The following is a 21,006-nucleotide window of genomic DNA, read 5'->3' as shown; positions in this document are numbered from 1 at the left end:
GTCCTCAACTATACAATTTTTACCCAATTTAGTCCTTTGTCAATTTGACTGTTTGTTGACTGTCAAAAGTGGAAATAAAGTTGTAATTTTACAAGTTTTCTCCTTCCTCCTCATTTAGCAGCGCCAAACCATGTAGCAATAAGCTCCGGTTGGGTTCTAAACCTGTCAGTATCGAAGTAGTGGTTATGCATCGGATAGCCCATGAATTTGATTTCCAACGATTTTTTGACGATCGAAATCTGATCGGAGTGTATTGCTGCATGGTTTGGCGCTGCTAAATGGAGAGGAAGGAGAAATCTTGTAAAATTATAATTTTATCCCGACTTTTGACAGTCAACAAACAGTCAAATTAATACAGATGACTAAATTGGGTAAGAATTATATAGTTGAGGACTAAATTGGGTAAGAATTGTATAGTTGATGACTTAATTGAGTAAAAGTTACATAGTTGAGGACTTAATTGGGTAAGAATGGTAGTTGAGGATCAAATTGGTAATTATGGCATAGTCAAGGGACCATTTTGGGTATTAACTCATTCCATAACTATACATTCATAATTCTATAACTGTACATTCATAATGTCATAACTGTATATTCATAATTTCATAACGAATATGCCGTTAACGGCGTTTCGAACAAATTTTTTGTTTTTAGTTAAAACAGCGTCGTTTTCACAAAAAACGACGCCGTTTTAGCGCCGTGCACACCTTGCAAGGTGCGCACGTGCGCATAGCATAATTTGCCGATAACCTTAGCTTCTCTTATAGAATCCCAATTTGTCCATTCAATGGAACAAGCAGATTAGCCTTTGACTTCATTAATCCTCCTAGATTCTCTCCATTGACATATCTATCAAGGAATTCCAACAAAATCCTGCCACTCATTTGACCTTGAGAACATGATAGCTTTGAAAACAAGACATTATTCACTCCAACCAAATTATTAAACTTAATAAGCTAACTGGTATCACTTAATTAAAGTCTTAATATATAATATATAATATATATTATTAGGAAAAATTAACATTGATTACATTCATGTTTTCAAGAGAGCATTCATAACAATGGATTCTAATTCCTGGATCTTCCCATAATTTCTGTCAACCCCATCGAAAAGACTTGAATGTATATCAGAGACCATTTTGCTAACGCCTTCAAGAAAATAGTCCAAAAAATTGTATAGTACAATTCTTATAACATAATATATATATATATAATTATTTTTCTAAAAAATAACTTAGTATAAGACATATTTTTGCGTATATATATATATATATATATATATATATATATATATATATAATTATTTTTTAAAAAAATAACTTAGTATAAGACATATTTTTGCGCATCTCATATATAAAATACTAGTAATCAAATAAATTCTATAATAATAAGCAATATAACAGTAAGAATATTATAATATCATTTTGGGCCAGGGCCACTATAACAGTAAAAAAAAAAAAAAAAAAAAGGTACAACACGATATCGATTTGGGCTAGGGCATACAATGCATTGTGCATCAAGGTGCACGATATAATTTGTCAATAGATTTTCATTATTTTTATTGGGCCAACATCTCACCCATAAAGATGAACACCACACGATTGGACCAAACTTTCTCAATAAAATAGACCCTCGGGATCCCATGTCCCCATCAACCATCAATAAGCAATAAAAGTAAGAATATTATAATATCATCATAATAAATTAAAAATTAAAACTAATTACATTTACAATATTATAATAAAATATAATAAATTACAAGTATAATAATATATGAAATTATAATTGAGTTCTTGCTGTTCAAAGTGCATACAAAGCCATTTATGAAACTGAAACTGCACAGGCATTCAGAGAGGATGGATCCTCATCTTTCCACTAATATCACGTGCAGTACGTGATCATCTCTTGGAGGTTTTTTTTTTTTTTTTTTTTTTTTTTTACGAATTTAAGTTTTTCCTGTTGAGATAATCTTAAAAATGCGATTCCCTTATTCACATTATTATTTTAAGATATTGCACATATTGCATTCAAAGAGACGACAAGTCCCTAAAGTATAATTTTTGTACTAAAAAATTACATATTTTTCTTAATATCCTCTCAATTGAATTCATTGCATAAAATTTCTTTAATGCAATTAACTTTATTTTTTTTTTTGAATGCTACTGGTTCTATTACATTATAGTATCTGTTCATATACTTAACACAAAGAATCAATAACGCCTCCACTGAGACAGACTCGAACTTACAACCTTCCAAGTGGAAGTCCAACCCGGGTACCATTAAACCACATAGTCCTGATATGTATAATTAATTATGCACACTCTCAAGTAATAGTTACGAGTTTCTCTTCACTAAAGAAGAAAAAAAAAAAAAAAAAAAAAAAAAAAAACCTATACTGCCAACTGGGATAGACAAAGAAACCGACAATGCCTCCGGAGTTGTTTTAACAACCTACGTATAGTGCATGCATGTCTCTGATTTTCTCTGCCTTATTTCATTTTTTTTATTTTTTATTTTTGTCTTATTATCAAATGCATTATTCTCTTCTAGGTTTGTTAAATGTACTCCGTATTAACTTGTACATTTTAGTTACATAACGTACAAAATTCTTTAATCATAATATATAATTGATTACTTCTATTATCCTTTTTTCTTATAATTTTACAATTAATTATTTCGTCATTATTACACATGTTTGTAACTGGAGATTTAATAATAAAAAAAAAAAATGTAGTTAAAAATAAAAACCCAACATGCATCTAGAGAGTGAATAAGAGTTGTTAATTTACACTACAGACCAAATTAAAGAAAAAAGATTGACAAATTAAAGGTTTAAAACACCAAAATATCTTATATAGTAGTACTATTGCGGGTGTTCAAACTATCATCTCCTCGATCAGCAATCTCTGGGACGAGCTAACCATAGCGAGCTGAGAGCCCGAAGCCTCGACATGTAATCGTTGATGGCAAGGAGGGCCCGAGCAGCTTGACGAGTCGTCAAGATTCTATGCAGTTGGTGCAATGTCTGCTGCCTCAGCAAATCAGCCTAAGAATGTAATGTGTTATCATCAGTGTTTACGAGGTCAGATCTCTCGTATACTATTGTTCAGTATAGTTAGATTATTCTATATCCAACAATCAGTGTATATTTTTTTACCTGATGAAGGAAGTTTTCGATAGTGGCTAGCTTCCCCATGGCGATCGCCATCTGCCCCATGTAGTCCGTCACATTGCCCGAGCCATTAGGCCCGAGGGAGGTGGACGACAGCGTCTCGACGAGCAGCTGCTGCAACGCCTCCATCCCTTGCGACAGCGCGTCCTCGGCCTGCTGGGAAGACTGCTGCAAGTTGCATATGCCCACTAACTGCTGTTCTGTCAAAGGTTCCAAGTGGTTTCCTAGTATTTTAAGGAGCTCAGAGGACCGGAACCCGCCTAGCCACATAAAACATCTCTCTGCTGGGGTTAGCCACATCCCCGACAACATGTGAAACACGTCCGACTTTGCACCCATGCTCTTCAGCCTAAATATTTCGTCGTAATGGGACATCACTCCATCGACAAGAAGGCGGAGCTCGTTATCTCCCACCAAACAATTCACAGCTGATCTCAAGTCGTTGGTAAGACGTTGATGCTCTTCGAGCCAGCGTGCATATTCCATGTCGAATGCCAATGCCCCTAACAAAGTATTATTAACCAATTCAACTCTACTCGAGCTAAAAACCGTTGGAATGAGCAACAGATAACACAACTCAAGACATTTATAATGTTTTCCCACAATTGTGTCTGAACTATAGTACCAAAAAAAGATTAGGAATTTGCTAACCATTTCCAATAGTTGTCGAAGGGCTCTTGTCTCCAACGAACCCGTTTGCAACAAATGCTCCCTATATCCAAGTGATTATTTAGAACATGATACCATTAAGATGTGTACAAATTCTATTAGGCTACAGAACGTGACAAGTAAAACGCATATAAGGTATGATCGGGAACCATAAAAGGGAGTCGGGAGGCAGAATAGCACCTGTTGGCGGGCTTGTTTAAGTTCCTGCTCTAGTTGTGTAAGCCTGAGCCTACTAGTCTCGAGCTGTTGAACATACGCCTATCGAAAAACATAAACCCGTAACTTACCAACATATATTCCACACGCAAATTATACGTCTATAAAGAAATGCACAAAAGGGACAATAATATCAGCTTATTATTCCAATTTCAATGAATCATAATTCACACTAAGACTGCATAAATATCTGCAATATCTAATTCACAATGCACAAGTTGCATGGTTTACAATTCCAAAAACAGGAGCTATGAGACGAGATTCATTCCTTTTTTTTTTTATACTCATTCTTGATATATATTTGCTATATCTAAGCTTAAAGATAAGGCAAAAGACAAAATTTGTCCTTAAGCATCAAATGATGATACAATTTCCTAAGCCAGCTAGCTAGACATCTACTGATTTAATAAGGTTTTCAAGACAAAAACATTCTGCACATCAAGAACATACACAAACACACAGCACTTTGCCCCAAATATTACCCTTTAATTAATAGCTAAAAACGCTTCTCTCATTTTGTACGTTTTTGGGATGAAGCAAAAAAGATCAATCTGGGCATTAGGATACCAAGGTGGTATGGTTTTAAAAGCACAAAGATTTTATGAACAGAACATAATATATATATATTGCATATTGAATTATAATGTAGTACTTTCTTCCTCAACCGGCTCTTGCGTGCTGCTTCTCTGTTCTGGGCTAGTCTACGAAGTGTCTGTAGAAAAAATGCAACACAAAATCATTAGCCAATAGTCAGAAGACTAATCCCCTGTCCCTACTGTCAGCATACTAAGTGGTAGGGAACCCCCAACCTCAAGGGACGAGGTGCTGAACCACCGCGCCAACCATGTTGGTTTTTGGTTTAGCTTTTATTATGCAATGAAAGTAGGAAAAAGGGTCAAAATACACTCCCAAACTTTATATGAGAAGTCCAATTAAATCCCTAAACTTTTAAAAGTTGCAATTAAATACATCAACATGTCATTTTAGTGCATCCAAACCCAAAAGCCAGTTAATGAAATATAATAGCAGGTTGTTAGAGTTCGGCAACCTCCGGGGACAAAACAAGCCACCGTTCGTCGGTCGCCCATAGCCTTCTCAAAAAAAAGGTCCGCTACACGAAAAATTGGAAGGTATTGGGTCTGAATGCATGAAAATCACTAGCTGATAGGTTCAGTTACAACTTTTAAAAGTTCAACCGACTAATTGACTTCTGGTATAAAATTCGAGTCAGATACTACCTTTGGCTCCCCAAGTCTCCCCCCTTTTGACTGCTCCATTGAATCCACAACTAGTACAGAACCATGCTGGACTCCAAGGCTCTAAAATCACATGAAAATTACAGATTATATTAGCAAAATACAGAACTTTCCTTAGGATAACTTGCAAAAAAAAAAAAAAAAAGTGAAAACCTGAATTTTCTCTTCAGTATCGACATCTGTGGAGGTGTCAGTCTGCTGGCTGTGCTCTGCCGTGCCACCAGACTCTCCCCAGTTCTCAAAACTCCCATTTCCCAAACCGCCACCGCCACCACCACCTAAAACTCTGCCACCCATCAGTGCGGTGGCGCCGCCTCTCTGCATCATAAACCTCCCCGCATCCACCCCTGTTTCCGATGATCCCATTTCCGTTGACCCAATGCTCTGCATTCTTCACCACTCATTATTCCACACCAAACCATGCACATATACACAGTTACACACACACACATATATATATAGAGAGAGAGATTTAGAAAAATGTACCGTGTTGATATCAGCAAAGTGTAAGCTATTAGGAGAAACAATGGAGGCATTGCTTAGTCTCATTTCATTATAAATTGAGCCTGCAGGGATGCATCAAAGATTTCAAATTTAAGGCTCCACACACACACACACACACACACACACACACACACATATATATATATATATATAGAGAGAGAATACTTCTGGTTAAATCAACAGCATCTTCTTGATGAAAGGGAGCAGAGTTGTCAAGTTCGCCTATATCCAAGAAACGCCCGCCACCATTTCTACCACCTTCGTCACCTCTACAAAAAACACCCATTACAGGGAAATTAAAACCTCAAAGTTAGACCCAATTCTATCTCCACCATGCACAAGCTAAGCTAGCCCTGAACTCTATCCTTTTTAACTTTTGCATATAATATATTTGGACATATCTAACAACGCAGAAGATACAAATTATTTTCAGTACATCAAAACACACAGACAGACAGACAACATATATATTCTCTAAAAAAACACCCAAAAAGACATGCAAAACCTTGGAGAATTGAAGCAGCTAGAGAAAGGAATACGAAGAGAAACCTGAGGTAAAAAGCAGAGTTGCAATACATGTCTGAGGAGTTGGGGAGAGAAACAGGGGGAATTACAGAAGCTTTGAAGCTCTGCATTTCAGTATTCTCTCTCTCTCTCTCTTCGGTGCATATATTCCTGGTAAAAGTGACCTCCAAAAGGTGGTGAGAAGAAGAAGAAAGGTTAAAAAGGAATCCAGAAAAAAAAAATTAATTAAAAAAAAAAAGGTTTGGGTTTTGGAGTGTAAATCTTGAAGATATCTTCCCCAACAGAGGGTTGATAGATGGCGTTTCAGAACGGGTACTTCTCGTTAATTATACAACTGTCAGACGCATAATTATTTATTATGTTTTTCTTTTCTTTATTTCTTTTGGACTCTTCTCCATATATCCTTCCAATGTTATAGGATGTCCTTAATCTTTGACCCTTTTTCTTTTTCTCAGAAAAAAAAAAAATTGTTTCCAATTCTCCCCATTTTCGTTTTTTCATTTTCATTTATTATTTACCAGTTAAAAAATTTTCTTTAATATTTTTATTTGAGAAAAGTGTCAAATAAGCCCCTAAACATTACTCTAAAGGTCAATTAGCCCCCTAAATTTTAAAAAAGGTCAATTAAACACTCAAACATATTAAATTTGGTCAATAAAGTCCAAAAACCGGTAAATGACCTGTTATTACAAGTCATTTTAATTCCGGCGACGAAATCCGGCCACCGGTAACAGATTCCGGCAACCGGCGAATTTTTCCGGCGGCCGGCGAGATTTTTCGGACGGTCGACTTCTCCAATGGAGAAGTGTCTGCCGTCTTCTCCATTGGAGAAGAGGACCAGATCTGATCGTCTTCTCCACTGGAGAAGGCAGCAGACGGCCGCCTTCTCCATTGCCGTCTGGTCGTCTTCTCCAGTGGAAGACGGCCGGAAAATCTCGTCAATCGTCGGGATCTGTCACCGGTGGCCGGATTTCGTCGTCGGAATTAAAATGACCTGTAATAACAGGTCATTTACCGGTTTTTGGGCTTCATTGATCAAAGTTAACATGTTTGATTGACCTTTTTTAATTGACCTTTTTTAAAGTTTAGGGGGCTAATTGACCTTTAGGGTAAAGTTTATGGGTCTATTTGACCCTTTTCTCTTTTTATTTTTGAATTTAAAATTTAACATTTTAATGCTAAATATATAAATTTCTTACATTAATTTTAAACCAAGTAATGTAAAAATTAAATTTTAAATAACTTGAATTAAATTTTTTAATTAAACTATAAATCCGTATTTTCCTTCTTGGGCATTTTAACCTTCCGATCGATAACTACTTGTACATCGTACCATTGCGGCGGCGCGTGCAACTCATGCGCAACCACAACGGGGGGAAGCATGAAGCATGCACGTGCTAGCTGAAATTGACGTGAACAGGTAAATTGGGTTCAGTTTTCGAGGGTAAAATTGCAAAAGCTTTATCCTTGGTTCTTTTCATAGCTTTCATAGTATGGGACTACTCTGGGTTATAGGAGTCAGTAAAGAGATGCTCCTTTTTTTACCTTGTATCATCCTCAAAAATCACTTCATGTATTCCCAACTCTCCAAAGACTCCCAAAATTCTACTCCCTCATTTATACTCCCTGAGGTGACAATTTAGGATTGGTTATCTTCATCATGTGGATCCACAGAAAAATGTCTACATCAAGAGCATGTGAGAGGGAGCACAAGTTGGGAGTTTTAAATGGGAGTACATCAAGTATTTTCCCTCCCAAATATATAATATCCACAAATTTCTTTGAGATTCACAAGATAAAGAGGTGTTGACAAACGGCTGGCTGATAGCTGATTGATTTAGTTAGTTGTTGATGACTAATTGTGTTAGCTGCTTTGATAAGTTGTTGTATTAACTAGTTAGAAAAAAACTGTTTGGTAAATTAGTTGTTTACTAGTAATTGATTGAATGTAAAATGACACTTAAGAGTATGAGTATATTGTATTATTTTAACCTTTGCTTTCAAAAAAAAAAAGTATTATTTTAACCTTTAAATATAATAAGATGATAAACTCTTATTAATAAATAATTCTAAAATTTGAGTATCATCTATACTTTTTTTAGGATATAAGTTAATTATTTTTGTTTATTTTTTGATCACCAAAACACAAAAGTAGATTAAACCAAACTTGCAATACAGCTGGGCGGGATGGATTCCCACACCCCTAGGACAGTAGAAGACCCTATTACCCGTGCTAGCACATGAGCTACGTTATGTTGTTCGCTGACCTCTTAACATATATGGCGAACTAAGATGTTCCCAATGTCACGAGCAATGGTTTGACATTACTTCACAATCATTCTTATATTTTTGTTTATTTAACTCTTATAAAATTATATTTTTTATTATTCATTTTCAATTATAATAATTTAAAATGATTTACTATTATTATTATTATTATTATTATTATTATTATTATTATTATTATTATTATTATTATTATTATTATTATTATTATTATTATTATTATTGTCAAATGTCTTAACCCACCCGTTTATTATTATTATTATTATTATTATTATTATTATTATTATTATTAAATGACAAACCCACCACCCGTTTTTTATTATTATTATAAAATAGCAAACTTACCACCCATTTAAAAGAAAATCACATTGATTCCAAAGGATAAAATAGTTAATATATCATTGATTCCAACCCGCTAATAAAAAAATCTACATCCATTAGCTTTTCAATTTTTAGCTTATTGGCCCAATCAGTCATTTACCAAACACTTCAAAACAGCTTATTGGTGTGCCAAACATCTAAATATGATCAAATCAGCTAAAATTTGGCTAATTAGCCAATAACCAAACACCCCCAAAAATTTCTATCAAATAATAATAATAATAATAATAATAATAATAATAATAATAATAATAATAATAATGATGATGATGCTGATGATGATAATAATAATGGTGTAGTAGATTTAGTCTTTCAATTATTAACTTCATTACTTTTACTTTTTCTTTTTCAAGTTAAAGATTGAAGTGATGTTTTTAATCTATCATATGATAATTTGCAATGGAATTACAGTAAGTTTTTACATTTCTCGTCTCACAATTATTAGATCGTTTTCACATTTGGCTCCTGATTATTAATTTGTCTAGATTTAGTTCCACAACTGTTAATATATTACCACAGTTGGTCCTACAATGTAATTTTTGGTTACTGGTAATAAAAAAAATTTAGTTCAAAAAGTCATAAAAAATGTCAACTTTGTCCATACATATAAGTCAGTTGACTATTATGCACTCATGTTCAATAACATATAAACACGAAATTGGTCGCATGTGACCATACATTATGCAAGAGGATCAGATGTGACAAAATTTTAAAAGTTGTTTGAATAAATATGAAAAAATTAATAATCAGAGATCAAATGTAGAAATGATCAAATAGTCATGGGACCAAAAGTGGAAAAAAAAATAAAGTAAGGAGATAATATTAATTAATAAAAATTTATCATAAAATATAATAAATTAACTGATCAATTAATCAAAAACAATCTGGTTCAATTGATTTAGAAATAAGCAGTTTGATTTGGTAAACAAGTATAACATTTTACAAATTCAGTTCAGTTATTTATGAATAAACACCCATAGTTATAAGACCAAGCTCATTAATTAGTGTTTTTAAAGAGTTTTTGCTGGAATGACAAGGAAATTAAAGAGAAAACGGGAGAGAGAAAAAAAAAACATATATTCTGCTTTTCACGCGCTCAACACTTCACCACCAGCTGGGCGCAACACGTGCAATTGCCGTCTCTATTAGTATTTTAAGCACAATAATTGGGTCTCACAAAAACTACACTTGTATAGGAGGAAAACTCATGAAAAAACTAAATACATAATTTTTTGTCTGAAAAAACTATAGAAGAAACCACAATTGTGATTGCTCTAAACATGTTAACTAAATATTAACAGAGTTCATTGAAATTAGGTATTCAAAAGTACAAAACAATTTTAATTTTTTAATTGTTATTACTCATAAGTCATAAGTATACTTTTATCACATATTAATCGGTCTTAAAGTTAATTCATCTCTCAATCACTATTTTGATTTCTTTCTACCTATTCAACAATAATGAGAAGTTCAAATCACATGATTGGTTGTGAATCAATAACAAGAATTAAGAATGAAATAAATCAAATAAAATTGGATAATCAACCTTTTGGGGCCAACATATTTAAAATTTATATTAAAAACATCATTTACAAAACAAGATCATAAAATATACTCCGTATAAGACAAAGAAAATACGGTATACTATTTTTTATTTTTATTTTTAAATCTCTGATTCTCCCTTGGTTTTTTGTCACTCTATAGAATTATCTGTCTATCAGTCCATTGGCTCTCTGTCAAAGATTTGGAGACATGGTGATATTTGACACGTCTGGTTGGAACATCATCTCCATCATTATCGCAATCCTAGTATAGGTTTTCTAGTAAATATAAATATTAAAAACTAGATTCTTCAAACAAAAATCTTCCTCGATTCTTTATCTGAAAAATATTACATATACTCTTATTTTATATTCTCAAATTTTATTTTAACACAAAATCTTGATGTGTATACTTATATTTGGGTTCACATAAAAAAAATAATTTATCAAAATCTGTCACATCATGAGTAAAATTAAAGGAGTAAGATTTGGAAGTAAAAGTAATAGAAATCTTCGGTAAAACTTCCTTCGGTAAATCAAGATTTGACAGCCTTTGGACACAGTGATTGATGGGGTTCTAGTCAGACTCAAAGCACAATTTTCATCTTAATTCCAATCATTCTGTACCATTTTCACCTTCAGTCTTGTCATTTTTAATTTTTCTCGCTTTTTTATTTTTAGTTTCATTTTGTTTTTGCCATTCTCAGTGTTTTTTTTTCTTTTTTTTTTTAGGAAAGGGTGAAACTGTCCCTCAAAAGCGGGTATTAACTTAAGGGCATTCTCAATAGTAGAAATTTTAGTGTAAGTTTTGAAGAGTTTTTGTGAGTGTGATTAGGAAAGAGAAAATGATAGAAAAGTAAAAAAAAAAACAAAACAAAACAAAACAAATGCTAATTTAAAAAAATAATAAAAATTAAATATTGTCATTAACGCGCCCAGCGGCACCATTTGTAGCCTTCACGCGAACAGAGATGGAAGCCAGTACAATGAGTGGGTCTCACTTTTTCTGCAAAATTTTTAAATTTGCAGGAAGCACTCTAGCCTTCTCTCTCTGCATTATTACGTACCCTTCCATGTTGACAATTTTTTTAATTAAAACCGCCTGTGCATAATTAACAACCACGGGCATTGGTTGAAAGGAGCTCCAAGATGTTATCGGGTGAGGCCTTTAAGACTGTTGTATTCGCATCTTTTACCTTACCAAGATTTGCAAGGAAATCAATACATTTATTGTCTTCCCTCATCACATGAGTGAACATTACCTCATCAAAACCTAAAGCTAGATACCTGCAATCACAAATGAGGGTAATGATAAAGTCATTAACCTCGTAATTCTGGATCATCACCTTGACCACCGCTTCAGAGTCCAATTCTACAATCAATCTTCGAGTTGTTGACGAGATCTGTCCAAATTTTTATTTTTTATTTTTGAAGCTAAAATTGTATTTGTTTTCTTAAAGAAGTCAATGATATAAGAGAAAATGACACTTTTATTGAATTATAATAATATAATTTTTTTCCTCAATTATAAGTTTATTTACTTTTTCTCCTTTAATTATTATCTTCGAAATGACTATTTTTTTAATCCAAACTTATTAACTATTTAGGTTGTCATCTAAAATCATAAAAATGAAAATTTTTAAAAATATTAGTTAAATCTTTTAATGTAATCAATTGTTTAAGTTATACGCAATAAATAAATAATATAATTCTCTGAATTTTCACTTTCAAAGCCTAATTGCATGTCCATAAAAGAGATTTGGGAGAAATTATCTTGTCTATTTTGATTTTTGAATGCTTAAGTTATAAGAAAGTTGACATTGAGAGATTTAACTAATATTTGTAAAGTACAATATATATTTTCTCCTTTCCACTAATAAGAGACTATGACTTATTTATTAATTAGAGAAATTCTTTTTTTTTTTTAGAAATGGAAAATTAAAGAAAGGAAAAAAAAAAAAAAAAGAGAGAGAGAATACGTATACTTGTATATGAAAAGAACAAAGAATGAAAATTTAAAAAATTGGAATCAATGTTTCAAGTAAATTATTTTTTATGAAATTTAATTTAATTCCATCTCAATATTTTTCTTTCACGAATCAAACGGGTTGTAATAATTCAATAAGAATGTTTGTTGCTTGAATTTGGATCAAACTCAAAACAAGTTATAATAATAAGTTAGTCTCGACTTAATTAGTTTAGTTTAAATTTTAAAAAAATTATAGATGAAATATTTTATTATATGTTTATGCTCTAATTGCAGCAATATTATAAGATAAACTTCTGCATGTTGCAGGTTCATTAGGTGATGGAAGAAGCGATGCAGCAATTGAATAAAGTCATGGCAAGTAGAGGGAACTATTGTCACCAAACATTGACAAGTTCTATGACTTTCTATTTTAATTGATTTGAGGATTAAAAACTAAAAATCATCCATTCTGATGGAGATATTAGAGGCGGGCCCAGATCAAATCGACCCGAGGAGAAGTGAGGGCGACTCGGATAAGGACCGTACCCAGGCTTGGGAAAGCCTTAGCTTTGTGCGCTACAAGCGTGTACGCGGTCAAAGAGGGTCCAACAGCCCGCCCTATTCTCATGGGGCGGTTAGGATGAAGTCTTGTATAAATTAACTCATTATTATCTTGTTAAGACATCATCCAATGTATTCAAAAAAAAAATAATAATAATAAAAAGACATCATCCAATCAATTTATTCACTTGTAATCATCTTGCAACACTGTTATCAATACAGATCTTGTTTTCGCGACACATACTCTTCATCTTTTTCCTTATATTATCCATATCATTATCCATTTATTTTTTCCTACTATTATTGGGTTAATTGATTCGGACTACCCGAGTTATTTTAGTCCATCAAATCCACACACATAGGACATACCCATATCGCATACAACATTAATAAATATGAAAATTTTATCATGACTTCATGTATTGATTTAAATGATGAAATGTCTCACTTAAAATCTATGAATATTTGTAATATAAGACTATTATAAACTATTACAAAATTTACAAAACGTTTGAAGATGCCCTATAAAAGTTTAAAATTTAAAAAAATATATTATGTTAAACATTTATAAAAATCTACAATAGTTTAATTGAATAATGAATACACCCCTAATAAGAAGTTTATTTGCGGTTGTGCAGTTTAATTTGTGGGCTATTAAACAAAAGTGAAGTTTACTCACTCCGCTGCGTTCATCATGGTATCAGAGCAGCGGCGATCAAGCTACGCCGCCGCAGTCATCGGTGAGCCTAGCCACGGAGTTCCTCCGGTGTCTCTTGTAGCCAACACGCAGCAAATTCTAGTTCCGCAGAGGAACAATGTTGCGGAGGATTTAGAGAATCCGCTCTATCTAAGTGTTAACGAGAATCCTAATGCGATTCTTGTTACTCCTCTTCTCTCCGGCAGCGGAAATTACGCGTCATGAAGCATATCCATGCGCGTAGCTCTTGAGGTCAAGAACAAGTGAGGGTACATTAGTCTTCTCCAATAGTAGTTGTGAGTTTTCTTCGCTATCCAAAAAAAGAAATTCTAAATTTCTTTGAATTTAATTCCAAATTCATTACAAGTAAAATAAAATAGACAAAGTAATAAAACATATTCTATATCTATATGCTATTAATGGTATACAGTAAAATATACAAAAGTAAGTGAAGGTTATTAATGGCATACATGCAGTACTTAAATATACAGAGTATATAATTCTTATGGAGAAAATTTATTGTTCATTTATTTCTTTGTTTTTCTTTAAATGGAAAGAATGATAAATTTTCATCATTTCAATTGATTCAGCAAAAAGAAAACATGGTACTTCTTAAAAGATTACCAAAATTCTTACACCCTTTTCATTTTGAAAATAGAAAATTCATGAAGGATAAAGATATTATATTTAAAAAACATAGTACATTTCTTAGGAAAGATATCACACTATTTTGATTTTTCTATCTAGAATGATTAATGACTATGACATAAGAAAAAAAATCAACTTTAGAGTGGAATTTGTCTTATAATCCTAACTAGCAAAAGTCAATGGTTATAAAATAAGAAAAAAAAAAAAAGAGATTAGATTAGGCGTGAAACCCATCTTGCTACCCTAACTGACAAAGGTCACAAGGTAAACTAGTTTTAGTTGCTCAAAGTCAATTGTTATACCATGGATCGGGTCCAAAAATTATATGTCTGCAGTTAACAAATTATGTGCATGTAGTTAACAATTTATGTACCTATAAATAAATTTAAGATATATAATATGGTAACTGAAGATACATAACATGATAACTACAGATACGTAAATTGTTAACTGCAGGTACAAAAATGTTAACTGCATACACATAAGATGTTTATTAATATGTTATGTGTCTGCAATTAACATATTATGTAACTGAAGTTAACATTTTGTGTCTGTAATTATCATGTTATGTATTTGTAATTACCATGTGATGCATCTTCAATTTGTTTACATATACAAAAATTAGTAACTGCAGATGCAGAATCTGAAAGTTATTTTTAAACCAAAATTTACAATATAATATAGACCTTGGTTCATGGTATAATTTACTGCTCAAAGCTAACCAGCTCAAATCAATAAAACCGGCAACTTCTAAAAAGAGCCTGACTTAGAACCTTTTCCAAATTAAATGACTGACTAACTTTGAGATACTAAAACTTATCTATTGTAACCGAAAATTTCATGATGAATAATTTATGTAAGGATTGGTGTATTAATTAATTGAGCATTGAAATTGGGAGGGAGGGTAAGAATAATAACTACGAGAAATAAATAAAAGGTTTTACTTGGAAGCAAGCAGAAGCAGGTGCAGTTAGACAGTATAAAGTACTGATCCCCCCTCCCCCTAGTAAAATGATGTGTCTCAGCTCTAAGGGTGCGTTTGAAAAGCAGGAAAATAATTTCTGAAAAATAGTTTTTGAAAAATAAGTCATTTTTCAGAAATTATTTTTCTTTTCTAGTGTTTGGTTGCATTTGGAAAACTGTTTTGGTGTGTTTGGTTCATTTTCTAGAAAATGAGTAGAATGGTATAATTAAATATTTTATTTAGAATAAAAAATATATTTTAATTTTTTTTTTTAAATCTAGTTTTCGACGGAACTGGGTTCCGCCGAAACCATAGCCATGGTTTCCGGTGGAACTGGGTTTCGCCAGAAATCATAGTTTTGGTTTCCGGCGGAACTGGTTCCACCGGAAACCAGTTCCGCCAGAAACTTTTTTAAAAAAATGAAATAGCAATGGCGGAAAATGACTTCCGCCAAATTTTGGCGGAAGTCATTTTCTGCCAAATTTGGCGGAAGTTGAGCACATTTTTCCTAGTAAACAAAAAACGTTTTTCGTTGACCGAATTTTTCAAGTGTAGCCAAACACCAAAAACCAAGAAAATAATTTCCAGAAATAATTTTTCGAGTTTCCAAACACAGCCTAAATAGGTGACCGTGGATGAAACATAATTTTCGTATTAAAAGGTTATAAATTTAAATTTTATAAACGTCTTTTAAATTGAGTTAGTTGCAAAATATCTTTTTAATACAGTTTATCTTTTTAGTGTAATTTGTAGGTTATAACACATGAATAAATTTTACATAGTACGTATCATCAGATAATGACGGTGAATTTTTATCATCATTCTAAATTTTAAAAAAATGATGTATGTCTTTCCAAAATAACAGTTTCATTGTATCTTCTTATTTTACTGAGAGAAAAAAATTATTTCAATTTTGAATATATTACAACAACTAGAGAACAAACAATATAATTATAAATAAATATAAATATTACTCCATTTGTTCTATTTTACCTGTCATATTGGTCAAACCAACACTTTCTTCTTTACATTTATTTTTAATATTTTAAAATTATTTTTTAATTTTATTTTTCATGTTTAATAGTATTTTAATGTAGTTTTTAAATATATAAATTTTATATACTAACAATAAACTTAATATTATAAAAATTGAATTAAAATAACTCCAGTAAAATTTTGTTAACTGAACCAGACACATAAAATGAAACAAAGTATATAAGAACATTGCCAATACGCACTTGTTACCAAGGTTGAAAAAATCGCTAGGCGCCCTCTAGGCGTCATTTTCTTTTCTTTTTTTTTTTAAAAAAAAAAAAATTAGTTAAACCCCGCCTAGTCCACGGCAACCTACTCGGCGGAACGGCGATTCCACCAAATTTCTATGCAGTCGGCCGCCGCCTATAAGCGATTTTTGCAACATTGCTGGTTACACAGGATATGTCTCACACTCTCTTTTCATTTGTTTCTTCTTTGGGAGGAAGCAAATGAAAAGAGAGTGTGAGACATATCCTGCGTAACAAGTGGGTGCTGCCCACGCAATTATTTGGGGCAAATTATCTTCAATATTACTAATTCTATTTCTTAAAAATCATTTATTATCTGGAGCCAGAAATTTTCTCACTAAAAACGAAAGATTATAACAAATAAGATATTTTGAAAAAAAAAAAAACATTTTAGATTGTGCATAGATTTGACCTCTACTAGATCATATACGTATAGTACATTAGTACTTAACCATCTATGCTAACCCATGCATCTATTAGAAATGGTTTCTATCTTACTTATATGTAAACATTTACTCAATGTAGATATATACACAAGGGGTCTATATATAAATGAGGGGGATGGGGATGTGGGGGGGGGGGGGGGGGGGACTGTACATATTATCCCCATATTGGATCTGTCCCTATTTATTATTGCCAAGTACCTTGTAGTCTAATGACATCACTATTATCAATACAAATGAAAGGTCATAGGTTCGAGTCCATTCCAATCAAGGATGATGGCATAATCGTGTTGAGCAAATAGGTTAGATTGTAATTACAAAAAAAAAAAAAAAAAAAAAAAAAAAAACATGTATTACTCTTTAATCTTATTTTGATATTGCTACATTTTGTTCTATTCTTTTAATTTTTTACTTTATTTTTATTTGTTTGCTATACTTATTCATATATTTAAATTTTTATCATTTCATCATTTAATAAATATGACTAACATATAATTTTCCTCTTGCCCCAACATGTAAGTTTTCTCACATTTTTATAATTTTTTTTAAAAAATTGAATGATTAAATTATACATTCATCAGATTATAAAATGGTAGAATAACAAGATTTTTAAAGAAGAAATAATTATGGCAAACAAATGATAATGTGACAAAATTAAAATAATAGGGCTAAATGTAACAATACTACAATAGTCAATAACTAAAAGTGAAATTTACTCTAAAAAAAACATACAAGCTAAGCCAAGCGCGGACTTGTTAGAGCATCGCTAATAGACAATTTTTTTTTTATGCAAAAACTTGACTGGGTTTTATTTGCTGGTTTTATTCCCGCAAATGCAAAACTTTTGTAGGGTCCATTAAAACATATTAAAAGTCTAGCAAGTGCTACAAGTGCACAATAATCACACATGCCGCGCCCAACTAGCGCACGCGAATAGACTTTATTTTATTTTTACTTTTTCTTGTCATATATATATATATATATATATATATATATATATATATATATATATATATATATATTTCCTCTTCTCTCTCCCTTGCCTTTCCTATTTGACATTACAAAAATGACCAAAAAACTTACATGGTTGAGGTTGCTCTTAAGATCTTATGACCCCCTAACTTTTAGTCTTTTATGTTTTTCTTTTTTTTCTCCCTACATGTTAGTTTCTATTTTCTTGCAAAAATTCACAAAAAAAAAAAAAAAAAAAACAAAAACAAAAAACAAAAAAAAAAACAAAAAACAAAAAACTATTACCAATGTGTTTGAATTGGGTGTTTGCTTTAATAGGGAGTTTGGTGCCCTCACCGCTTACTCCTCTCTGCTGCTGCTCTGATCTGCAAGCAGCAGAAACCCGTATATATCCATAACGTATTACTTACGGCTGCTTTGATGCCCAACTTGCATACCCACTCATATGAAATCGCCTTTATCTTTATATATATTCTCAGAATACATGGTACCTAGAATCCATAGCTTTTAATATTTGTCTCTTTTCCTTGTATTAGAAATAAAAGTGGTCTGCACAAACAGCTCAATTGACCATATAGATAAAATTTATAAACAATGACCCGGGATCGAGTATCACCAACAGCAATGTGAGAGCAACCTCTCAAAGTGAGGGGCTCCTTGTGCGCAGTAAATAATGGTCTAGCATCTGTTATATACCACTATTTTATTCTTATTTAAAATGATTGAGGGGGACAAATGTAGATATATGAGTAATTCAGGAAAAAAATAATATAAACGTTTAATTCAAGAAGAAAATAATCAGGGCCAATGACCTTGTGGTCAAGTGGCATGAAGTGATTCTTTCAAATGAGAGGTCATGAATTTGATCTCCCGTGAACATGATATGACTCTTTGTGCTTCAGTAGATTGAGAATGTAGTTATGATTATATTATATTATAACAGAGTTAACAGTACCAAAAGAAAAAATAACCGTTATTCCTAAAAGTTTTGTTTTTTCTTTCGAAAAAAAAAAAAAAAAACATTTACAGATCCACTGTTTGTTCAGTATGACACTACGACAGAGTAGTTCGATACACAATAAATACAAACATTATCTGTCACGGTAGTTGGTATAACATTGATGTATTATAGATAAAATTTTGTACTCTTCTCGACATCTCATTTGTATATTTAATAAATTAGATTTTAGTCTAACTAGTTATAATGTAATTATATTGTTTGTAATACTATATATAGCTAATAATATTTATGTATAGATAGATTTTTCTATAGTGTCAATTGACTCCGACACCGATAATAATACTAGATAAAACATAAGATAATATATTTGTTCGTATATGATATTATATGATATTGATGCTCAATTGCTCACAAGTCACAATATATACTTAATTGGTACAACAAAAATGATATATTTGGCATCATCAGCAACATTGCTTTATTAAATACATAAATTGATTGTCAAAATTATAATGAAATGTTAATTAATGAAAAATAAATCAAGGAATAAAAGTTTGTTTGACTAGCAAATAGAGGTAAAATAAGATAGGTGCAGTAATTTTTTATTTTACTTGTGTTCATAAAATTTACTCTCATCATTTGTAGGTGTAACGAATAGAGTATGTTATTGCGTGTTTTCATCTCATGGAGGTAGGATTTGGAAAGGATGAAAGTGTCACCTTATGAATATCTTTCAAATAATATTAGGTTTATTAATTAATTGCTTTATCTCGATTGAGAGATGATGGTTTAAGTAAAAACTAAATAAATTTGTAAGAAATAATGACTATAGACACAGAGAGTAAGATGTTGAGTATTATATATATATATATATATATATATATATATATATATATATATATATACTAATAAGAGCCCAAGAGAGTTAGGCCTATAATGGGTAGAAAAAATGGCGGTCACAGATTTTAATCAAATGTATGGCTCAGATTGATTAAAAGATTGATCAGATTTAAATTTTACACTAAAATTTCCTAAAATACCCACACACCGTTACTAATTCCGTTAAAATTTTAAGAATTGCCGTTAGTTCACTGTTAACTTACTCATTGATTTTAATAAAAAAAAAAAGGTCTTAGGTTCGAACCTCATCCCAATCAAAGTTGGCATAATTAGTACTCTATTTTACTCTTATTAAATTATATAAATAATAATTTAGTAGTTACAACGAAAAATAATACATATGCATTTCTTTAATTTAGAATTATGTGTCCACTATGTCTTTATTCAAAAAAAAATTATTCATTATCTATAAATTAAATAAGAGAAATAATTTTATTATTTATATTGTCTTTATTTTTCTTCAATATAAAAATTCTTTATATTCAAATTTATTAATTGATTATATTCGCTACATTATCCTTACAATGTCTTTATTCAGTGAAAAAAATTTATTAATTATCAATAAATTAATTAAAAGAAATATTTTCATTAGTTATATTGTCTTTATTTTTCTCAAATGTAAAAATTTTTACATTCAAATTCATCAATTTATTATATTCACTACATTATCTATTATCTTTTTTGTGCACTATTTTTCTAATTAAATATCAAAGTTATAATACAAAATAATGCTATATATTTATTTACCAAGTATTTTATTAATACCATGAAAAAATTAAAAAAAAATATAATTAATAAAGCCAACCATATTAACTACTTGAGAAATTTTGTGACAAAGAGAGTATTCAAATCACACAACAAATTGAAGTGAGAACTACCTCGCAATGTCCTTGTTTGACAATCAGCAGTTAGCGGTTAGCGTTAGCGGATTATACTAGCGGATTTGACCAGCGAATTTATTTAATTATTAACATTGGGTAAAAAAAATGACCGCCAAATTATTAAATCAAATGAATGGTTCATATTGTTCAGGTTTTAATTTTTTTCTTTTAAGAT

The 21,006-nt window shown here is 31.4% G+C and overlaps 1 protein-coding gene across 1 annotated transcript; it reads right to left on the bottom strand.

Annotated features, from left to right (window-relative positions):
• Nucleotides 1-2,736: 2,736 nt before the first annotated feature.
• On the bottom strand, nt 2,737-15,580 carry LOC109160764 (transcription factor TGA2.2-like). The gene is made up of 12 exons (XM_019309002.1): nt 15,568-15,580; nt 10,870-10,875; nt 6,369-6,477; nt 5,985-6,088; nt 5,802-5,881; nt 5,469-5,699; nt 5,298-5,378; nt 4,712-4,771; nt 4,024-4,101; nt 3,826-3,886; nt 3,160-3,677; nt 2,737-3,048 (listed from the first exon to the last, which is right to left on the bottom strand). The coding sequence occupies exons 3-12, from the start codon at nt 6,452-6,454 to the stop codon at nt 2,899-2,901; spliced, it is 1,449 nt and encodes a 482-aa protein (XP_019164547.1). The 5' UTR covers nt 6,455-6,477; nt 10,870-10,875; nt 15,568-15,580; the 3' UTR covers nt 2,737-2,898.
• Between the last annotated feature and the right edge of the window lie 5,426 nt (nt 15,581-21,006).

This window comes from Ipomoea nil, unplaced genomic scaffold, assembly GCF_001879475.1.
Source record: "Ipomoea nil cultivar Tokyo-kokei standard unplaced genomic scaffold, Asagao_1.1 scaffold2921, whole genome shotgun sequence".
Taxonomy (NCBI): Eukaryota; Viridiplantae; Streptophyta; class Magnoliopsida; order Solanales; family Convolvulaceae; genus Ipomoea; species Ipomoea nil.
The sequence above is the reverse complement of the archived record's forward strand: the minus strand, read 5'-3'. Positions and strand labels throughout refer to the sequence as shown.

Excerpts from the sequence above, each read along its gene's own strand:
- LOC109160764 (XM_019309002.1), bottom strand. The coding sequence starts at position 6,454 with ATGCAGAGCTTCAAAGCTTCTGTAATTCCCCCTGTTTCTCTCCCCAAC. Across the intron at positions 4,102-4,711 it reads AGAGCCGGTTGAGGAAGAAA|GCGTATGTTCAACAGCTCGA; the intron begins GTACTACATTAT and ends GTTTTTCGATAG. Across the intron at positions 3,049-3,159 it reads TCGAAAACTTCCTTCATCAG|GCTGATTTGCTGAGGCAGCA; the intron begins GTAAAAAAATAT and ends TTACATTCTTAG.